The sequence below is a fragment of the Muntiacus reevesi genome, chromosome 1 (genome assembly GCF_963930625.1).
Source record: "Muntiacus reevesi chromosome 1, mMunRee1.1, whole genome shotgun sequence".
Lineage (NCBI taxonomy): Eukaryota > Metazoa > Chordata > Mammalia > Artiodactyla > Cervidae > Muntiacus > Muntiacus reevesi.
Window position 1 is genome coordinate 41,844,010 of NC_089249.1, and position 22,957 is coordinate 41,866,966.

Sequence of the window (22,957 nt, forward strand, 5' to 3'; positions counted from 1 at the left end):
TTAACTACAGTGAGGATAATGGGACCTGACCCCTGAGCTGTTCTTACAGCTCAGTAGACAACCAGCCCTTCCTTCTTTGAAGGCTACAAGCTACTTGGTGTTCAGAACCAGGTTCTGATATCACAGGAACTCAAAAGACAATGATGGTGAGGGCTGAAAAATGCCACGTTCTGTCAGTCTAGCGGAAGGGAAGATGAGAACACCTTGTATTATTTTTTTCAGTTTTTCTGCCAGTTTGAAGTTAAAAAAAAAAAGTGAAGTTAGGAAAAAGGGGGTGTTTATGTAGCCACATCAGATACTAAAATGTATTATGAAATTTTATTAAAAGTGTGAAAAAAAAGGAAAAACAGCATGAAACAGTATGAAGACAAAGATCAATGGATTCAAATAAAGTCCAACACCAGATTCTCAATTACATGAAAATTTAATACACAAGAGGAACACTGCAATGTGGCAGTGGGTGGGGGGGCATTATTTAACGAACATTGTGGCCTTCCCATCCGTGACATTTCCTAGAGTAAACTTAGCTACTCAACAGGTTTCTAAAATTACAGAACATCTTTCCTGATGTGAACTCTGATGAATTGCTCCAGAAATGGTTCAAAGCCCCACTGAAATCCCGACCATCAAAGGCATTTATAAAGACAAGCTTCTCAGGGCACCCAGAGATGGTGCTCTGGGACAACCTAGAGGGACAGGGTGAGGAGGGAGGTGGGAAGGGGGTTCAGGAGGCGGGGGGACCACAAGTATAGTTGTGGCTGATTCACACTGACGTATGGCAAAAACCACCACAATATTGTGAAGTAATTACCCTCCAATTAAAATAAATAATTAAAAAAAAACCAGGAGGGAATACAACTTGGAAAAAAAAGAAGAGCTTCTTTTACCAGAATGGCCCCCAAACCCCTGACCTCTGAAAGTCTAGCTCCCCACTCCCAGTGCAGAGCTTCCAACCCCTCCCTGGCTCCCTCAGGCCACTTCACCTTCCTGGGCTGGGTGTCTACCCACTTTCCTCATGGTGCAAAGAAGCGGTTCCCAGAAGGGTGCCCTCTGAGGAAGGCAGACGATACGCCATCTTGGCCTCTGCATTTGGCTCTGGGTTCCAACCTGTCTTTCCGACTCCGAGAGAGTGAACCATCTTGATATGTCTTGGTCCCTAGAGAATTCTAGATGCTGTTGATTTTTACACCATGTCTAAATTTTAGAAAATTATATTTTCCATTGAGCTTGGAATGTTTATACTTGAGCTATCATGCAGTTGTTTTATGCTCTACATTTTACTCTGGGTTCTAAGAACCTTACAGGATAGTTTGATCAAATTCAATCAAAATCTGATTAGAAGATGATGTTTACCTGAGAGATGCTAAATTAAGTGGGATCAATTTTAACCTTATAAGTATACCGAAGGCTGTTTGGACACGTAAAAAGTCACCCTCTGAGGTCTGGAGAAACCTCGGAGCCCCGTGGGCCCCAGTGACCTCCCTCTATCCCCAGCTCCTGGTCTCCGTCTTCCGGCCTGGGTCGGTCCTGCATTCCATTTCTTGGCTTCTGCAGTCTTCTCGTCCACTAGAACCTTTATGACGTGCAAAGTACTGTGCTAAGAACTTCTGTGGTTCCTCAAATTGCTTCACTTCCTAAACTCCCAGAGAAATTCAGCAGCGCTTGGAGTTGTTTTTTCTCTTCAGAAAAGAAGGGCAGAGACTACACAGCCCTTTTCGCATGCAGACACAGTGTCTGGCCCAGGCAGTGGGCCCCGTGGATGCCTCTGGGTATGCGCTCTTCCCCTCCACTCCACGCGTCTCTGAAACTGCTAAAGCGATGCTGGCTAAAACCTGCTTCAGAAGCTGGAGTCCTGCCAACGCTGATGTAACAAGAGGAAACCTAAACTATGTCTGCATCAAGGAAACCCATTATCAGTGGGAGACGGACCCAACCAGGCTGTGGAAAGGGAGGCTTCAGTTTCCAATGACGACACGGCAGGGACACCCTAAGCTGTCAGAGGAGCAATGCCAGCGCCCTGCCAGGCCAGATCGGGACTGGTTGTAATGGAAATATGACATGCACACCTGGATTAAGTTAGTTCTTTATCTTTACAACCTGGACAGCCTATGGAGAAAAACGTCACAAAGGCATCAAGGACACAGGGCTTCCTCAAATCCTCTTCCCCCTTCTCTTCATAGTTTCAGTCTGCAAGCTAGATTAGATAATATACACTGTCAATTAAAAAAAAAAGCAAACTAAATTAAAAAAATAATAACTCCTAAGGCAGGGTTCTGTACAGAATTCCTAAGAGTCCAAATATTCCCACTTCGGAGACCAGGGAGGGCAGGTTGGTTGGCTTTGCAGGGGAAAGTGCGTCACGGGGAGAGCTGGGGCATCACAGGTCTCCAGGGCAACGGACTGCCTCCCCTGCCTTCAAGGAGCACCACACTCCCCTGACCTAGGTCACCTCCTGTGTCTCTGGTTCCAAAGGCCCCGAGCCCTTGCGGTGCTGGGGGACCTGGCTATAGCCTGAGCTCGCCGGGAGCCCTGGCGGTGCTGGGGGACATGGCTACAGCCTGAGCTCGCGGTCGGGCTTCACGCTGAAGGGCTCCAGGCGCTCGGCCTCGGGCAGCAGGCTGTTGAGCCGCTCCAGCAGCGGTACCGTCTGGTCTATGCCCATCTGGATGCGACGCAGGATGGCTGACATCTCGTTGACCTTTTGGATCTGCTCGGCATATTTGGCGTACCTTTTCTGGCGCTCCTGCATGAAGCTAAAGAGGGTTTCTACAGACAGATCCATCTGCAGGGGCGAGAAAAGTGAGACACGTTCAGTATGGTGGAAACAAGTCGGTGAGAGGATGGGGCGGGGCGCAATGAGCAACAGGTGCGGAGCACGGGCCACGTGGGGGAGGATCAGCATTCCTAGAAGTGGATGCATGGGGGACGAAAACCTTCCTGAATGTGGCTGGAACCCTCCGCAGGGGGAGTGAGGTGAAGGCCGCCAGCTCCCATTCTGAGTTTGTGAGCCACTTAGTCCTGGGTGAGGCCCAGGGAGTTTCTAGCTCTTTTTCTCTATAGAAAGAATCCTGGGCTGGGAAATCAGGCAGATGGGATTTCACTCTGGCTTCGCCCTTGTATAGATGGAGAAGCTCTATAAGTCAGCAAAAACAAGACCTGAAGCTGACTGTGGCTCAGATCATGAACTCCTTGTTGCAAAATTCAGACTTAAATTGAAGAAAGTAGGGAAAACCACTAGGCCACTCAGGGATGACCTAAACCAAATCCCTTACGATTATACACTGGAAGTGAGAAATAGATTCAAGGGATTAGATCTGATAGACAGAGTGCCTGAAGAACTATGGACAGAGGTTCGTGACACTGTACAGGAGGCGGTGATCAAAACCATCCCCAAGAAAAAGAAATGCAAAAAGGCAAAATGGTTGTCTGAGGAGGCCTTACAAATAGTTGAGAAGAGAAGTGAAAGGCAAAGGAGAAAAGATATATCCATCTGAATGCAGAGTTCCAAAGAAAAGCAAGAAGTAAGAAAACCTTCCTAAGTGAACAGAGGAAAACAATAGAATGGGAAAGACTATAGAGATCTCTTCAAGAAAATTAGATACACCAAGGGAACATTTCATGCACAGATGGGCACAAAAAGGACACAAACGGTATGGACCTAAGAGAAGCAGAAGATATTAAGAAGAGGTGGCAAGAATATGCAGAAGAACTATACAAAAAAGATCTTAATGACCCAGATAACCACGATGGTGTTCTCACTCACCTAGAGCCAGACATCTAGGAGTGTGAAGTCAAGTGGGCCTTAGGAAGCATCACTACGAACCAAGTTAGTGAAGGTGATGGAATTCCAGCTGAGCTACTTCAAATCCTAAAAGATGATGCTGTGAAAAGTGCTGCACTCAATATTCCAGCTAATATGGGAAACTCAGCAGTGGCCAGAAGACAAGAAAAGATCAGTTTTCCTTCCATCCCAAAGAAGGGCAATGTTCAAACTACTGCACAAATGCACTCATTTCACATGCTAGCAAAGTAATGCTCAAAATTCTCCAAGCCAGGCTTCAACAGTATGTGAACCAACAAGCTGGATTTAGAAAAGAGAGAGGAAGCAGAGATCAAATTGCCAACATCCACTGGATCATAGAAAAAGCAAGAGAATTCCAGAAAAACATCTGCTTCATTGACTATGCTAAAGCCTTTGACTGTGTGGATCACAATAAACTGTGAAAAATTCTTCAAAAGATGGGAATACCAGACCACCTTACCTGCTTCCTGTGAAACCTGTATGCAGGTCAAGAAGCAACAGTCAGAACCACACATGGAACAATGGACTGGTTCAAAATTGGGAAAGGAGTATGTCAAGGCTGTATATTGTCACCCTGCTTATTTAACTTTTATGCAGAGTACATCATGAGAAATGCTGGGCTGGAGGAAGCACAAGCTAGAGTCAAGATTGCCAGGAGAAATACCAATAACCTCAGATATGCAGATAATACCACCCTTATGGCAGAAAGTGAAGAGGAAGTAAAGAGCCTCTTAATGAGGGTGAAAGAGGACAGCTAAAAAGTTGGCTTAAAACTCAACATTCAAAAAACAAAGATCATGGCATCCGGTCCCATCACTTTATGGCAAATAGATGGGAAAATAAGGGAAATGTGACAGATTTTATTTTCTTGGGCTCCAAAATCACTGCAGATGGTGACGGCAGCTATGAAATTAAAAGATGCTTGCTCCTTGAAAGAAAAGCTATGACAAACCTAAACAGCGTTTTAAAAAAGACATCAGTTTGCTGATAAAGGTCCTCTAGTCAAAGCTATGGTTTTTCCAGTAGTCATGTATGGATGTGAGAGTTGGACCATAAAGAAGGCTGAGCACCTCAGAATTGATGCTTTTGAACTGTGGTGTTGGAAAAGACTCTTGAGAGGCCCTTGGACTGCAAGGAGATCCAACCAGTCCATCCTAAAGCAGATCAGTCCTAGGTGTTCATTGGAAGGACTGATGCTGAAGCTGAAACTCCAATATTTTGGCTACCTGATGCAAAGAGCTGACTCATTAGAAAAGACCCTGATGCTGCGAAAGACTGAAAGCATGAGGAGAAGGGGACAACAGAGGGCAAGATGGTTGGATGGCATCACTGACTCAATGGACAAGCTCCGGGAGATGGTGAAGGACAGAAAAGTCTGGTGTGCTGCAGTCCATGGGGTAGCAAAGAGTGAGACATGACTGAGCGACTGAACAACAACTGCCACTTGAGTTGCTAATACTCATCCTTCCTGTCTCAGGTTTCTCATCTGCAAAAATCCAGGGACTAATGGCAGATTTGTAGGGTTGTTGGGAGGACAAAATGAGATGAGGTGTGCTAACACACCAGTTCCAATACTTTGGCCAACTGCTGTGAAGAGTTGACACATTGGAAAGGACCCTGATGCTGGGAAAGATTGAAGGGAAAAGGAGAAGGGGGTGGCAGAGGATGAGATAATTAGATAGCATCACCGACTCAATGGATATGAATTTGAACACTCTGGGAGATGGTGGTGGCTTCCCAGGTGGCGTAGTGGTAAAGAACCTGCCTGCTAATGCAGAAAACATAAGAAACATGGGTTTGATCCCTGGGTCGGGAAGATCCCCTGGAGGGCTACAAGTCCACAGGGTTGCAGGGAGTCAGACATGACTGAAGCAACTTAGCAGACACACACGCATGCATGGGAGATAATGGCGGACAGGGGAACCTGGCGGGCTGCAGTCCATGGGGTCACAAGGCTTCGGACATGACTTAGGGTCTGAACACCACCACCACCCCAGCTCAGGACTCGGCCCGGCACCGAGGAGTTTTAAAACTCGCTTGGTCCTCCATCCTTCTGTGGAGCACAGTCAATCTACATGAGCTGCCTGGAGGGAGTGGCACTCTATTCCAGAACCACAAATGTCAACCAAGTCAAGTCGGCACCACAAGAGGTAAATAGAGGACTGTTTCATGCACCCTCCCTCCAGTCAAACAAACTTGGGGTTCTGGGCTCCCCTTCTAGGATCTCTTTTCCTTCCCTGATGGGGCTCTCTGGAACCGATCACCTGGATAAGAGCAGGGAGAAGACACCACCAGAGTGTCAGATGCCCGTACCCTTCCTCTGCATGGACCCACATCCACTCCCTCTCTGCCTGCTGCTGTTCCCTGACCAGGGAGGAAACAATCACACCAAGACTCAAGTTTCTGTCTCAAAGTTCAGATGCTCCCTCAGTCCTTCCTTCTTGTGGCTCCCAGAAGCACGGTCCTTCCTAGCCCCGGCATCAGGCAAAGTGCTGGCAGGCGCTCAACACCTGTTTCTGCAAAGCCCGCGAGCATGGTGTGATAAAGACAAACACAAAACACCCTAACCTCTAAGAGAGCCTGCCCTTCATTCTCTTACCACTGCTCCTGACCACTGAGCCCTAATCCCTACTGTAGTATGTACCCATGAGCCCCAGGCACAGACTTACTCCTGCGTATCTGACACAACTTTAGGCACTGTCAGTATCTAATACAGTTTGGAACCTTTTACCATTTTTTTAAAACTTTTTTATTCTGTATTGGAGTAGAGCTGATCGACAATGTTGTTATAGTTGTGATAGTCAGGTGCACGGCAAAGTGACCCAGCCCTGAATCTTACCATTTGGACAAACTGGAACATGTTTACCTTTCCCATTTTTATTCTGGCACCGGGATTCCAACAAGGAACCGTAAATAGAATATACAGAGACAGCAGACATTTACTGCCATGCATCATGTGGGGTCCTAGCGATACGGATATTGACAATGAACTGTTTACACCCACACGGCAGACTGTGTGAATTAACATGACTTTTCTCTTCCACTCTGTTAACATGACTTTACTATTCTAGGAAACTCAGGTCCAGAAGGAGAAATGTTGCAAATAACCCTGTTTCAGGAACTTTAAGCAAAACCATTTAAGTTCAAGAAAAAAAACTACTAGATTTTTCCAATAGAGAATGACTAGTTCCCATGACTCTTGCCTCAAAATCCTGGCCTTGCTGTGACCACGTGACTAAGGACCAATCAACGGCACGTACAGGAGGAAGTCTCTTATGGAGCTTCCAGGCGTCTTCCTTAAAAGTTAGCAGGCCTGTTCTCCTCTTCTCCTTCATCCCTTCCCTCCCTCTGCTGATGCTAAAAGGCAGATGCAGTCCTCATGGGTCACAAGAATAATGAAGGTCACAATCCTTGGGTTGGCACAGTGGTGAACAAGATGAAGTCTGGGCCTATGAGGGCTTTTGCCCATGCAACTTGTACCAGGAGTGGGAGAGAACAACAAATTTCCATTCTGTATGAGCCACTGTAATTTCAGGTTTTGGTAAACCTGGGGGATTTAATCTTACACTGATAGGATGAATGTGAAAAAGTCCCTACCCTTACGAACTTGCTGTTTACTCTTAAATTCATACTTTAAACCTTGCCCCACATATTCACACATTGTCACTGGTGGCAGTATATTTCAAAGGGCAGGTGAAAGAGGAGATAAGATTATTTGTACAAGTACAAGCTTTACTAAGGCATGAGACATCTGTAGAAGGGGCTCAGACTCGTTCCAAATACCTGATGTGGATTTGCCCATCTGGCTGGCCCACTGCCCAGCAATGGGTCCAAAATATTAGCGAATCAAAGCAGCAATATGCAAAAAGGACAGTATATCATTACCAAGTGGGGTTTATCTAAAGGATGTAAGCTTTCCCAGCATCTGAAAATGAAAGTTTGTCATTTTGATATAATAAAGATTAAAAATCACCATCATTTCAAAACAATGTAGAAAAGGCACTTGACAAATTCAATTATAAAACATTTCAGCAAATTAGGGACAGAAGGAAACTCCCTCAATCTGATAAAGGTGTCTATGAAAAACCAATACTTAACATCATAGTTAGTGGTAGACAACACTTTTCTCCCTAAGAGCAGGTATAAGGCAAGGATTCCTGCCCACTCTCACCACTTCTCTTCAACATTGTACTAGAGATCCTAGCCAGTGCAATAAGACAACCAAAGGAAATAAAAGGCACAGGAACTGGAAAGGAATAAATAAAATGGTCTTAATCTACAGATGACATGATAGTGTGCCTAGAAAATCCTATGGAAACTTAGACCCAAAACCTGATAAAACCAACAAGTGAATTTAGCAGGGTTGCAAGATACACAGTCAATATACAAAAATCAATTGCATTTCTATGTATTTGCAGTGAACAACCCAACAATGGAATGAAAAAAAAAATACATAAAACTTAACAACTGCATGAACATCAACCTAGAGAAAATGTAAAAAAAAAATATGTATAAGACCTGAACACTGATATTACAAAACCCTGCTGGGAAAAATTAAAGGAGATCTCAAAAACTGGAGAGGTATATACAATGTTCATGGAAGATTAAATATCAAGATGTCAACTTTTACCAAATTGATTTATAGATTCATTTGCAATCTAAATCAAAATTCTAGATGGCTTTTGGTGGGGCGGGGGGGGTAAGGATTTGATTGGCTGATTGTCACTAAATAGAATGGTCAAAAGAACTATGAAAAAGAACCAAGTTTGGGAAGCTCCCTGATGTACTGTGGTTAGGATTCTAGGCTTTCACTGCAGTGGCTCAGATTCTATCCCTGGTTGGGGGACTGAGATTCCACAAGCTGTGCAAGGTGTGGCCAGAAAAAAAAAGCACAAAAGAACAAAGTTTGAAAGACTTGCAGTACTTGTTTCAAGACCTAATATAAACCTATAGTCATCAGAATAGTGTGGTAGTGGCATAGAGACAGACGTATATAGACCAGTGTAACTGAACAGAATATAGACATAGATCTACACATAAATGGTCAACTGACTTTTTTTAAACCAAAATTTCCAAGGTAATATAGTAATGAAAATTTTTCAACAACTTGCAGAACAACTAAATATCTATACAGAAAAAACAACAACCCTGAACCGCCACATCTCACTCCCTTCACAAAGATTAGCATGAAACAAATCACAGACCTAAACACAGAATCTAAAACTATAAAACTTTTAGAAGAAAACACAGGAGAAAAACCTTTGCTACCCTGTAGAAAGCAAAGATTTCTCAGATTCGTAAAACATTAACCATAAAACAAAAAAATGGTTAAATTGATCATCAAAATTTAAAACTTCTCTTTGAAGATAACCATTAAGAAAATGATAAGACAAGACAGAGACTAAGGTATTTTTTATATATATATATATATATATATATATATGTATATATATACACACACATATATTCAGAATATATAAGACCTCTTACAACTCAATGTTAGGAAAAAAATTCAAGTTTGTTTTTTTTCCCCCAGGAGAACTGACCTAGTCCTCCGTCTCATTAAAACATTCATTGAATTTCTAAAGAAAATCTGTTTTTAAGATCTTTATGCACCCAGAGGAATCGGGTGGAGAGGGAGGTGGGAGGGGGGATCGGGATGGGGAATACGTGTAACTCTATGGCTGATTCATATCAATGTATGACAAAACCCACTGAAATGTTGTGAAGTAATTAGCCTCCAACTAATAAAAAAAATTAAAAAAAAATAAACAGATAGGAAAAAATAAATAAATAAATAAATCTCATGGTTAAAAAAAAGATCTTTATGTACGCAGGCTTAATCACCTAGTTGTATCCGATTCTTTGAGACCCTTTGGACTGTAGCCTGCCAGGCTCCTCTGTCCATGGGATTGTTCAAGCAAGAATACTGGAGTGGGTGGCCATTTCCTTCTCCAGGGGATTTTCCCAACCCAGAGATCAAACCCACATCTCCTGTGTCTCCTACATTGCAGGCAGATCCTTTACCCACTGAGCCATCAGGGAAGCCCTGAAAAGGAGGATCAAGATCCACTACAGGAAAGTGAGCCTCCAACTCATCAGCTGAATGTCAACTGAATTTATTATGAAGGAAAGGAGGGAAGCCACTGGAAATGGTCTGGGAACCCAGGGAAAAGTCCTGCTGGAGGTGAAATTGAAGTCAAATCTGGATCTCTTGGGTAAAAAAGTAAAACTTGCCTGAAGATTGAACCCATGGGCACTGCTAAGTAAGCTGGACTACAGATCAGGAAAAAGAGTAGCTGGATATTAACCAGACAGCATTTTCCACAGAACTCCCAGGGGGATGCCCCAACATGGTATGGAAAGGAAGACATCATGGTCAACGGCCGTATCACTGTGAGGACACTGGAGGCTTTTCGTCCATGATCAAGATGACCCTGGATGCCATCCCAGTCTCTAGATAGCTACTGCTCCCAGATGAGAAGGGGCTATTCATGACACCTGCGCCCATGGGGCTGAGCACTTCACCGGGGAGGGACCCGTATCACAGATGCTCCCGTCCTTCTGAGGTGGCAGAAAAGCACTCAGTGGTTTTCAGATCCACTGGCTTAAACCCTCAATAGCTTACCTCCTAAGGTTTTGCCAGAGCTTTCACCTAAGGTGTGAACTGACCATCCAGACCCTGCAAAATGACCTGCTCAAACATCTGAGGCATTTCTGAGCTGGAGCTGAATGACTCACGAGTTGCTCTCAGAGCGGTGGGCTTGTCTCAGAAGTGGGGCAGGGGCTTCAGTAGAAGCAACAAAATAAACAAAGGATTACTGTGAGCATGTCACCATTCTAGCTTTACGGCCGTGTATATAGCTTACAGCTGAAGACAGTGCTATCAGACAAAACTGGGTCAAAATCTCAGTTGTGCATATGATTGATCATCTTTGTGACCTTGAACCAATTACTTAACCTCTTTGAGCTTCAGTTTCTTCACCCTTAAACTAGGCATAATGGTAGGACTTACCTCATGTGATTAAAGTGAGGAATAATGAGATAACAGGCACAAAACACAAAGAAGAGCCCCAGATAAACACATTACCAAATACATGTGAACTGAAAGAGAAACTATGTCTAGAAACCTCTTTTACATGAAAAATGGAAAAGCAAGATGAAGTAAATATGGGCAGAAAAAATTATGACCTTTGAAGATATCCACATAGGCACATGTATCTTGTTTTATAAAGGCCCTGGTGGTGCAGTGGCTAAGACTCAGGAGGCCTGAGTTTGATCCCTCATCAGGGAACTGATCCCACATGTTGCAACTAAGAGTTCTCATGCTGCAACTAAGACCCAGCACAGCCAAATACATAAAGAAATAAAAACAGTTAAAAAAGGAATTTTAAAGGCGGGTGAGCAATTTTTACGGCTCATCACTATTACACTATCTTCAAGGTTTACACAATCACTCAGAGGACAATCTACCATTGTGTGTTTTGCTGGTAAGTTTTATTTTTGTTCTGAACTTCTGCTGCTGAAAATCTTACAACACAGTCACATTACTTACCCCCAAGTTCCCTTACAGAAACATTTCACGCTACGTAATAACTGAAATCATTATTTACCTACAAGTCCTTCCATATGTTTTTGATTTATATGTTCAGCCATGAGAATGAGTTACTATTACCACTGTTTGGTGCTACTAACATGGTAAAATAAAAATACAAACATACACTTGCATGTATATATACATTTTTCAAAAGATATTTTGAAAGCAAGCAGAAGAGCTTCAATAAACGATATCCTCTCTAGCAAGAGTACACTGCTTCAAAAATTATTTTTTAAAATTTCCTGATAGAATAAGCTTTGATGCTGGTTTGGGAAAGGTAGGTCATCCTATGGAGGATGTCTATATGCTTTATGGAACTTCCCTTTCAAAGTAAAGGTAACCTTGTCAAAGTAGTGATACATACCTCAAGAGTAAATAGCTCTAAGTTAGAAAAAAGATGCATGACAACAGTAAGAGCTTCAGAAAGAAGAGTGTACATCTTTTAAATTCTAAAACCCTAAGTTGTAGATAGGTTCAAGATGGTGAAAAGCAAATTTAACTTTTTCACAGATCATAAGAAAATGAGTAGACAAACTGTGTTTCACAGTTTACAGAATTCAACTCTATACAATCAACAGATTATTGCTTTTCCTCCTCTTCTTAAGTTATTTGTCTTTTTAAAAAACTGTTAAAAAAAAAAAAAAGATGGCTTAAGGACTTGGAACTCACCTGGTGGTCCTGTGGTTAGGAATCTGCCTTGCAATGCAGGGGCCACAGGCTTGATCCCTGGTCGGGGAACTAAGATCCCACATGCCTCGGAGCAAGCAAGCCCACACACGGCAACTAGCGAGTCTGTGCGCCCCCAGCACAAGATCGCACATGGTGCAACTAAGACCCAATGCAGCCTTAATAAATATTTTTTTAAAAAAGATTGCTCAAGAGCTTGAGACTCTATTTTAAAAAGTCACTCATTTTTTCCATCCTTTAAAAGTAATGTTCAGCTTTTAATGTGATGTCTCAGTTAACTTAAGCTTCAAGGTCAATTTTTATTTGATCTCAACTAAGTTCACGTTGTCTGCATTCATTCTGCCTTTAAATTCTGGTTTCCCAAGCTGGTCAATTTAGGAATATGGGGGTTGGGAGCTGGAGGCCACGGTGGGCTGAGGCCAACAAACCAAGGGCTTTCTGGCCTTTCCTCACATTTCAAATCCAGCCCCAGCTTTGTTCCTTTGTATAGATATCCTTCAGCGCCCCCAAGTATAATGAATACACAGGGGTACACAACTCTGCTCTTTTAATTTTTTTCTAGCTAGAGGGGTTAAATGGAAAACTGAGAATTCATTCTAGTTTACATATATCCAAATAATGAATTCTCAGGTCTATAATAATCTATAGGGATGTGGCCAAGCCTTTAATGTCTTTTTGGAGATGGGCATATCACTGATTTTTAGCAATGCAGGCTCAACCCCCAATCCTTGACTTGGCTAATAATTCACTGCCATAGAAAGACAGAAATCAGAAGACTTGAATTTAAACCCTACTATTTGTATGAGCCTGAGTTTCTCCTTTTTAAAAATGGGAATGGTAATACCCGTCCATCCATTCACCTATTATTTTACAGTACTGTTATGAAGATTACAAATGAGACGATATATTGAAAATGACCTAAAAAGAGACCAGAGCTATAAAAATGTAAAGTTATATTATTATAAGAAATACCATCGGACGGCCAAATCTGCTTGGAGATCTGTTTTTCATAAGTACTAACATAAAACTAAGAAATTCCCCAATTATATGATCACATTCAAAAGAAACTGCTTCAATGCTTTATAAAAAGCTTCACTCTTTCTCCCATTCTGAATCTCAGAACTACCAATTGTGATTAGAAAGCAGTTGACATAACTAAGTAAATTAGTACTGTCCCAAGGGCAAAATCTGGGGTTGCAAATACAGCTTGAAATTCTGTCCAGTGGGCACACAGAAAGGCGCTCAACATCTTCAGTTATTAGGAAAATGAAAATTAAAACCACAAACAGCTACAACTTGACACTCACTAGGATGGCTGAAATAAAAAGCTAGGCAGTAAGTGCTGGTGAGGAAGCGGAGAAACTGGAATCCTTATATACAGCTGGTGGGAATGGTACGGCACACTTTAAGTTTCTCCAAGAATTAAATACAGGGTGACCATTAAATACCACATGACCCAGCACTCTTACTCTTCGATATATATACTCAAGAGAATTGAAATGGCTATTCACAGAAAAACCTGTAAGCACACGTTCATGACAACATTATTTTGTCAGGCGAGCATATGCTCCTCGGTTTTTGTCTCGTCACAACAAAGATTTGGAGTGACGGACATTAAAGCCCCCCTCGGCGTCACAGGTCTCGGGTCTTGGACACACCATGTTATACCTCTCAGGTGTCGAACGGACCGTGTTATAGCTCTTAGATAAATCAGTGTTACAGCTCTATTTTATTTAGATAATGGCAGGAAAATCCATCTTTAAGGCGCGAGGGCATGTAGACCCAAAGACGTGAAGAGAAGAGCATCCCAGCGCGCGGGAGATAGAGAGGGAGCTAGCTTTGGCTCCTCTTTTTATATGCTTCTCTCTCCCTGGGCCTGTCCTATGTAAACTGGGCCAGCCAGGAGTGCTGTTTGTTTTACCTGAGGTTCTCACTCCGCTCCTCGGACCTTCCTTTGTTCTATTTTCGCCCGCTTTTCCCTTCCAGGTCTTTTAGCCACCACCATTCTGGACTCCTTTTCCCTATTCTAACTACCTAACAATTTTATAATAGTCACAGCGCAGTAACAACGCAAATGCCAATCAACTGGGAAATGGATAAACCAAATTGTGACATATTCATACAACAGAACAGTGCTCACCATAAAAAGGGAAGCGATACTGATAAAAGCCACACCATGGATGAACTCTGAAAACACTATGCTAAGTGAAAAAGCCAGACACAACAGGCCACATCTTATGATTCCAAGTATGTGAAATGCCCAGAACAGGCAATTCACAGAGACAGGAGATTAGTGGTTGCCAGGGGTGGGAGAATGGGGCATGAGGAGTGACGGCTAATTTATACAGTGCTTATTTTGGGGGGTGATGAAATATTCTGGAATTAGATAGCGATACTGGCTGCACAAGTTTGTGAATGCACCAAAAACCACTGAAATGTATCCTATAAAACAACGAGAGGTACCTAAAACTCAAGTTCTTAATCATTGCCTGGAACCTTCCTTCAGTTCAGTTCAGTCGCTCAGTTGTGTCTGACTCTGAGACCCCATGAACTGCAGCATGCCAGGCTTCCCTGTCCATTACCAACTCCTGGAGATTGCTCAAACTCATGTCCATTGGGTCAGGGACATCATCCAACCATCTCATCCTCTGTTGTTCCCTTCTCCTCCCGCCTTCAATCTTTCCCAGCATCAGGGACTTTTCAATGAGTCAGTTCTTCACATCAGGTGGCCAAAGTATTGGAGTTTCTGCTTCAACATCAGTCCTTTCAAAGAACACCCAGGAATGATTTCCTTTAGGATTTCTTCTTTTTTAAAATTTTTTTGTTTATTTTTTAGCCGTGCCGCATGGCATGCAGGATGTCAGTTCCGCAACTAGGGGTGGGACCCACATCCCCCAAAGTGTCAGTGCCGAGTCTCTAACCACCGAGCCACCAGGGAAGTCGCATTCCTGACTTGTTCCTGCACTGACCCCGTAATGGCCACCTTCCTAACGTCACTCTGACTGGAAGCATCTTCCGGAGGTCTTTCTTCAGCTCTAAGAACCTGACGCTGTGGCTTCATTGCTCGAGCTTTAACACATCTGCTACCTCCTGATTTTGCCTGTGACCCATATGATCAGCTGTCTCCGCTTCAGACAGTGGACTGCCCCTTGCCGTCAACCAAAGTTTGGCCCGTTGTAGCCCACCATCATCCATCCATTCTCATGGGGATTCAGACCGATCATAAGGATGAGGGTTTCCTAAATTGCAACAAAAACTCTTCCGAGTCAACTCTGTGGTTTCTGGCTTTCTGCCCCTTCTCCAGACGACCATCCCCGAAGAGGACCAGGAGATCTCTGTAGGAATCTTCTCCAGGGTGCCGCTCTGTTGCACAATGGACAGATGACAGACAGGTGTTTTCATCAATTACACCATAGGCTCGATGACATCAATTACTACACACTGGATGTTGTGAAGTGACTGTTTCCAAAAGCAATCATTTATGGTGACGGCTTATAAGAGTAAACTCTTGCCACTTATTCTCATATCACACCTTTGATCTGTAAGTCAGACAAGCAGGGAAATCCTTCCCTGGGAAATCTCAGCCTACAAGGTCTACCGAAAATAGAAACTGAAATCCATGCTAGCTGGACTGTTTCTATGAGTAATCTTATACATCATATTAGGATAACTAGGAAGGCAGAACACAATATATAATTTAGTAATTCCCTAGAGATTTTAATGAATGTAATAAGATCATGTAAGAACAGGGACTTCCTGGTGGTCCAGTGTTGCAGCAACCACCCTGCAGTCAAGGGAACATGGGTTCAATCCCTGGTTGGGGAACTAAGGTTCCACACGCTGCAGAGCAGCTAAGCCCACACACCGCAACTGTGGAGTCTGAGCACCACAACTAGAGAATCCACGCACCGCGAGGAAAGATCCCACATGATGCAACTAAGACCTGATGCCGCCAAATAAATAAAAGCATTTTCTAAAATAAAATAATGTTTAACAGTCACCACTACTATCCACTGTGCATGCATGCTCCGTCTCTTCAGTCATGTCCGACTCTTTGCGACCCCATGGTCTGTAGCCCCCGAGGCTCCTCTGTCCATGGGGATTCTCCAGGCAAGAATACTGGAGTGGGCTGCCATGCCCTCCTCCAGGGGATCTTCCAGACACAGGGATTTAACTCACATCTCTTAAGTCTCCTGAAGTGGCAGGTGGGTTCTTTACCACTAGCGCCACCTGGGTGAGTATCAATTAAATGTCAGGCACTGTACTATGTACCACAGATACATTATCTTTATTTCTCACAAGGGGCCTATAGGGAAAATACTCTTCTACTAGAGCTGCAGAATCAGGGGTCAGAGATCATAAAATGTGTCCAGGGTCAGACAGCTCATACTAGCAGTGAAGTCAGAATTCAAACCTATGCTTTCTAGTCTAATCTCCCCCTATCTTTTCTTCAGAGCCCATTAATTCAAATATCGATTTACTTCAGTGAAATATATACCATGTTGGGCCATGTGTTCGGGACCTTTTTGATATCCTTGACAGATGCATTAATATGGCAATTTTCACAGTTTTCCAGTAGAGTGAAAGGACACTTTTGTTTCTAATTTAAGCACCACCATTTCTTTTTTTTAATAACAAGGAGAACAAGCTGCCAGACATAACACGAACATTTACAAAACAAAAACCAAGAGGAGACCAAGGGGAATACACTATTTATTAGCAGATAAACTTGAGTGACATTTTCTCTGGCAAAGTCTGTTTGTACATTTTGTACTCTGACATTTCACTTATACAAGCATTTCACAATCCTTGACTTCACTCACCGAGGGGGCTCAGAACATGGCGGTTTAGCACAGCAGCGGCCTCCGAGATCATTTCATCCCACCCCTCCTCACTTTACAGAAGGAGACCACCCTGGAGAGGGTCAGTCCACACGGCAGGGACTGCCGGCGCCAGGGCTGGGCTCCAGGTCTGATCGAAGGGCCGGCCCACTACACTACCACCAGCTTTCCAACAGCGAGCTCTACCTGGTCAAACGGACTGTCAGCGTGTGTCACAACCGTGACCTAAAACAGAAGTTTTCCAGACTCACAGACACAGAGGACAGACTTCGGTGGCCAGGAGGGGAAGAGGAGGGATGGACTGGGAGTTTGGGGTTCGCATATGCAAACTAGTACATACAGGATGGATAAGCAACATGGTGCTACTGTATAGCACTGGGGGGCTCTATTTAATATCCTGGCACAAACCATGATGGAAAAGAATACGGAAAAAGAGTATATGTGTAGAACTGAATCACTCTGCTGCAGAGCAGAGATTAACAAAAGACCGCAAACCAACTATGATAATGCGCGTGCTTGGTCTATACTTCAATCATAAAGAAATACATATATAAAAAAAGTTTCTCAAGACACTATTTCTGGCCAAAAGGAAAATAAAAGCCTATCGTGAATTGATGTTAAAATCAAATGACAGGGTCCAGTCAGTCAAGTGTCTCCACGTCCGTTAGGAACAGGAACCTGGTCAGGTGGCCTCGACCTGCAGCTAGGAGGGTATCACTCACAGTGGTGCGCAGTTTCTGGGTCCTTCTGGAATTACATAAGCCTCCTCCTGCTCCAGAGTAGTCGGCCATTTCCTGTTGCGCAAGGGACAAACAATGGGCAGACTGTCGCCAGTGTTTTCATTAATTACACCACAGGCTGAATGGCATCGATTACCACATAATGGACATTTCACAGTGACCCTGCTTCCTTTGTTCAAACAATGTATCTAAATGTCTCAGCAAAAGGACCCATTCTATTTGGGTCTTTAAGAAAATGAAAAGACACCAGGATCTCAGGAATAATTGCATCACTTTGCCCCAGTAATGATTTTGACTTGTCCAACTTCCCTTGTGCCTTCTTACCCTTGGAGGCAGGATGGGAGGGAAGAAATCTCAAAACCTTTGAGTGAGTCTCAAAGCTCAATACATCAATGTCAGGCGGATCACCCCCCACCCCGATGCCCTGCCCTGGAAATGGGCTAGAGAGCGACACTGAAAGGCAGCCAAAAAGGAAGAGAAACACATCAGAGTCAAAATCAAAGCTCAAGGGCAGAAATTCCACTTCTCCCTCCCCACCCCCCACCCCCCACCCCCCCAGACTCTCCCTGGACTCTACAAAAGATACTAGTTCAGGGCCCATAAACATCATAGAACAGGGGTCCCCAACCCCCGGGCCCCAGAACGGTATTGGTCCATGGCCTGTTAGGGACAGGGCCTCACAGGAGGAGATGAGCAGTGGGCAGGCTGGCGCGCCAGCAAAGCTTCATATGTGTTAACAGCCGCTCCCCATCACTCACATTACTGCCTGAGCTCCACCTCCCATCAGATCAGCGGTGGCATAATAAACATAATGAACTTGAATCATTCTGAAACCATCTCGCTCTCCCCTGCACCCCTGGTCCATGGAAAAATTGTCTTCCACAAAAGCAGTCCCTGATGCCAAAAAGGTTGGGGACCATAGTCCCAGAGGATCTTCTGCCTCCCTGTGAAGTCCCTGTTCTGCTTTCTCTCTCATTAAAGCCCCACTTTCTGCAGCCCTCCTGAGTGGGAGAGGGGAACATCACAAAACCACTGTCCAGCTTCCCTGGTGGCATCCCTCTGTCCACCTTCATTTCTGCCACAGTCCTCTGAGATACTGGTAAAAGCCCCTTTCTCAAAAAAAGGTGACTGACCAGGAGCATGGAAAAGTTAGCCTTAAATCGGCAGAACTGGCATCTTCGAGATGGATATGTGGGGTCTTCAGGGTTATTTTCTTAAGTGTGGCTGTATCCCATAAGGACTGCGTCTGAAATTTTAAAAAGTGTGCTGTGAAACCACGGAGAGAATACTAGAAAGGAATACGGGATCAGGGAAAGAGAGCATTAAGTGTGATCAAGGAGAGGAGTTGGAGAGTAAAACGCCTTTGGATAGAGAAGTAAAGAGAGGGACTTCCCTGGCGGGTGTGTGGGTTCCCTGCAGGGGGTGTGGGTTCAATCCCTGGTCGGGGAGCTAAGATTCCACTTGCCTAGCAGTCAAAAAATCACAATATAAGACAGAAGCAATAGTGTAACAAATAAAAACTTTAAAATGGTCCATATAAAAAAAATTCTTAAAAAAAAAAAAAGAAAAAACAGTAGAAAAAGCAAGGGCTCTGGAGTCTTCCATGTGGGTTTCAGATTTGGATTTGAATGTCCGGCTCCACCATTTAACAACCACATGCCCTTGAATGGTTTGCCTTTCAGGTCTCTGAACGCTGGTTTGTATCTGTCAGGAGTCTATGACAAGGTACATCAAATGCCTGCTCTAGACCTGGCACGTGGTAAACACATAAAAGAAATTACAGTGGTCGTATTACTACTACTCTTACTCCCACACTAGGAGAAGAGCTGAAGGAGCCCTGGTAACAGATGGAAGGGGGCGGATGTGAAGACAATCTGGCAGGCACACAGTAACCTGGACTCCCCTTCCCCATGTCCAGGATTATAGGGAAATAAATGTAAGTTTGTATGACCTAAGCGACACATTCACAATTTTAAACCCTGAGCTAAGGCACCCAACCAATGTAAAACTGGGTTAATATGTGCTCTATAATCCCCTCACTTATGCAGTTTGGACATGAATATAACCCTTTCTCTGACTTAGAGAACAGACTTTGGAGGTATGTGCAGGTACATATTTTACACCTAACATCCTCTATGCTATGCGTGAGGAAAGAACCAGAGATACCCAAGATGGGACGGTGACGATGCTGATGATAAAGTTTATACTAACATAATCGTCTGCTCGACCTCAAACGACGCCAGAGTCAGTGCTCTTAAACACTGTGCCAGGTGACCCCTCCTGACATGCGAGCAGCGCCTGGCAGAGTCCAGAGGCCCATGTCATTGACACCTCGACTCCCCTACACAGACTCAGGCAGTGAACACCTCCTCGGCACGAGGGGAGAAGTGCAGCAGAGACCCCTTGACCGGGCAGAGCAGGAGTGTTTTTAGACAGGCTGTTGGCATATCCGGAGGGGGAAGGCGATGCACCGGGCAGAAACGGGGGCAGGGTCCAGCAGAAGGGAGCACGCAGCAGGCATGGGGTGAGAACGGAGACCAGAGGAGTACCTGAGGCGAGTGGGTCCTGTGGCCACAACTGTGACAACCACAGGACGCAGAGGCAGGTACGTGCTGACAGGGGGTCTTGGTCTCAGCAAGGGTGAGGGAGAAAATGGCTGATAAAAGACGGAAATAATGCCATTTGCAGCAAATGCCATTTGCAGGACCTAGAGGTTATCAAACTAAGTGAAGTCAGTCAAAGATTAAATATACACACTACAATATATAAAATAGATATACCTACTGTATAGCACTGGGAACTATCCTCAACATTTTGTAATAACCTATTAGGGAAAAGAATCAGAAAAAGAATATGTATATGTATGTATAACTGAATCACTTTGCTGTACACTTGAAATTACTACAACATTGTTATTAGCTATATTTTGATAAAAAAAAAAGTAAAAAAAAAAAAAAAAAAGAAAGAAAACCGCTGAGGTGTGCTAGGATGCTTCCCTGATAGCTCAGTTGGTAAAGAATCCACCTGCAATGCAGGAGACCTGGGTTTGTTCCCTAGGTTGGGAAGATTCCCCTGGAGAAGGGGAAGGCTACCTAATCCAGTATTCTGGCCTAGAGAATTCTACAGACTGTATTAGTCCATGGGGTTGCAAGGAGTCGGACACGACTAAACTTTCACTTTCACTTAGTGCTAGGATGCGGGAAGAAATCCCTACTAAACGCTATTTTAATTGTGCCACTAACGCTCATTCTTCTACAGTAACATCCTGTAAGAAACCCCACTGGTGGTCTTGCTGCATTTTAAAGAAATGACTTTTACTCACTAAAAGAATCCTTTCATTTACACAGTTCCTTAGAGTCCTGCAGAGAGCTTGCAACTTCCCTGTCCCATTTGCTCTGGAATGCAAGTTGGCTGTCGCCTTAATTTTCTGCAAGAGCAGCTCTAGCAATGGTTGGATACATCCCTGGACAAGTTTCAAGCTCTCTCCTCCTGTGCAGAATGAACCCTGGAGAGTGAGGCCAGGACGGCATCTAAAATCTCATGATACCAGGATTACCCTGGTGGTCCAGTGGTTAAGACTCTGCACTGCTACACAGGGGATGTGGGTTCGATCCCTGGTCAGGGAACTAAGATCCCATGTGCCACATGGCGAGGCCGAAAGAAAATAAAATGATGGAGCATTTTAAAAAATAAATTAAAAAATATAAAAATCTCACAATACCAAAATACAGTCTGTCAACAAGGGCAGAAAAAAGTTAACTCTTATCTCAAGCTCTAGGGACACTTCCTCAAGAAAACCTTCAGGAATCCTTGAGAAGAATCCTTGAAAGAATGAGAGATGTTTTTAAAAGGAGTTTGGCTCTGGAAGTGTCCTCCCAAGAAACAAAAGAGACAGCAAATGAGCCTCTGGTTCAAGATGTCCCAACAAGTGTGATAAAGAACAGACTGTTAAGAGTGGATAGGCAGGTACTATGATTGTCACTGATCGAAACATTTTTGATAACTTTTAGGTGTAGAAGTTGTGAGGAACAGCCCTCCTGGCTTGCTCTGTACTAGCCAAGAGGTCACTATATCTTTTCTAATAAGACCTTCTGGGCCTACTCTACCTAAAATTTATACCCCACTGACACTTCAAATCCTTTTTCTTGCTTTCTATTTTGATTCTTGGCATTTTTCTTACACGTGATATATAAAACTACTTTTTTCATCTTGTTTATTACCTGTTTCCTCAATGGACAGTTAAGGTCTATGTGGAAGGGAGTCTGTCTCTTTTGTTCAGTGATACATCCTTACCACCTGGAGCAGAGCCTGGCCCAGAGCTGAAGCAAACATGTTTGCTTGAAGCAAACATGAAAAGGTACAAGCACAGAACATTCTGAAAAGCGTATTCTTATCTCAGAGAGTCAAAAAGCAGCAGCCAAGGAGACAGAACCCTAATAAGGCTCATATAAATGAGAAAAAGAGAACAGAATTATTCCAAGTTGGGAAAAAAAATGCACGTTCAAGATAGAGATTCATTAAAAAGGAAAACAGAACGAACCAGGCTAAAAGCAAATACTGGTCATCTCATCACTAAAGTTAGCAACCATGGCTAACTGTCATATTTCCTTCTAATCTTTTTTAAAAAGAGATTTAACATATCTGAAATCCTATTAACTATATAATATGTATTAATTTTTTCCACTTAATATTAATGATTTAACTGTTTGCTTAATGTCACTTGATTTTCACTGACAGGAGGACTTAATCAAGTGAAATTCACTTGGGACCTTGGAGCCTTGCACCAACCCCTGTGAATCTCAAAGTTAGAATGAAGATGCATTTTAGAATTGTGAGTTCAAAGATGGCACACAGAGGCTTTCCTGGTAGCCCAGTGGTAAAGAATCTACCTGCCAATGCAGGAGACACGGGTTCGGTCCCTGGTCTGGAAAGATCCCACATGCCACAGAGCAACTAAGCCCATGCACCACAACTATTAAGCCTGTGCTCCAGAGCCCAGGAACTGCAGCTACTCAAGCCCGAGCACTCTAGAGCCCATCCTCTGGAAGAAGAGAAGCCACTGCATTGAGAAGCCCGCACGCTGCAAAGAATAGTAGCCCCCGCTCACTGCAACCAGAGAAAAGCTCACACAGCAACAAAACCTAGCACAGTCAAAAATAAATAAAGTCACCAAAAAAAAAAAAAAAAAAAAAAGACTAGAAAGAAAAAAAAAAAAAAGATAATGAGATGTTCAAAATGTAGCCCCAAACCACCCTGGGCACACAACAGGCTACATTTCCCAGCCTCCTCT

The 22,957-nt window shown here is 43.7% G+C and overlaps 1 protein-coding gene across 2 annotated transcripts in view; it reads right to left on the reverse strand.

Annotated features, from left to right (window-relative positions):
- Positions 1–334: 334 nt before the first annotated feature.
- The window catches only part of BORCS5 (BLOC-1 related complex subunit 5), a 97,139-nt gene continuing 74,516 nt past the window's right edge, over positions 335–22,957 (reverse strand). For both annotated transcript variants that reach the window (XM_065941133.1, XM_065941124.1), the window contains exon 4: positions 335–2,782. In XM_065941133.1, the coding sequence (XP_065797205.1) occupies positions 2,552–2,782 (231 nt within the window). In that variant the 3' untranslated portion in view covers positions 335–2,551. The remainder of the gene's footprint in view (positions 2,783–22,957) is intronic.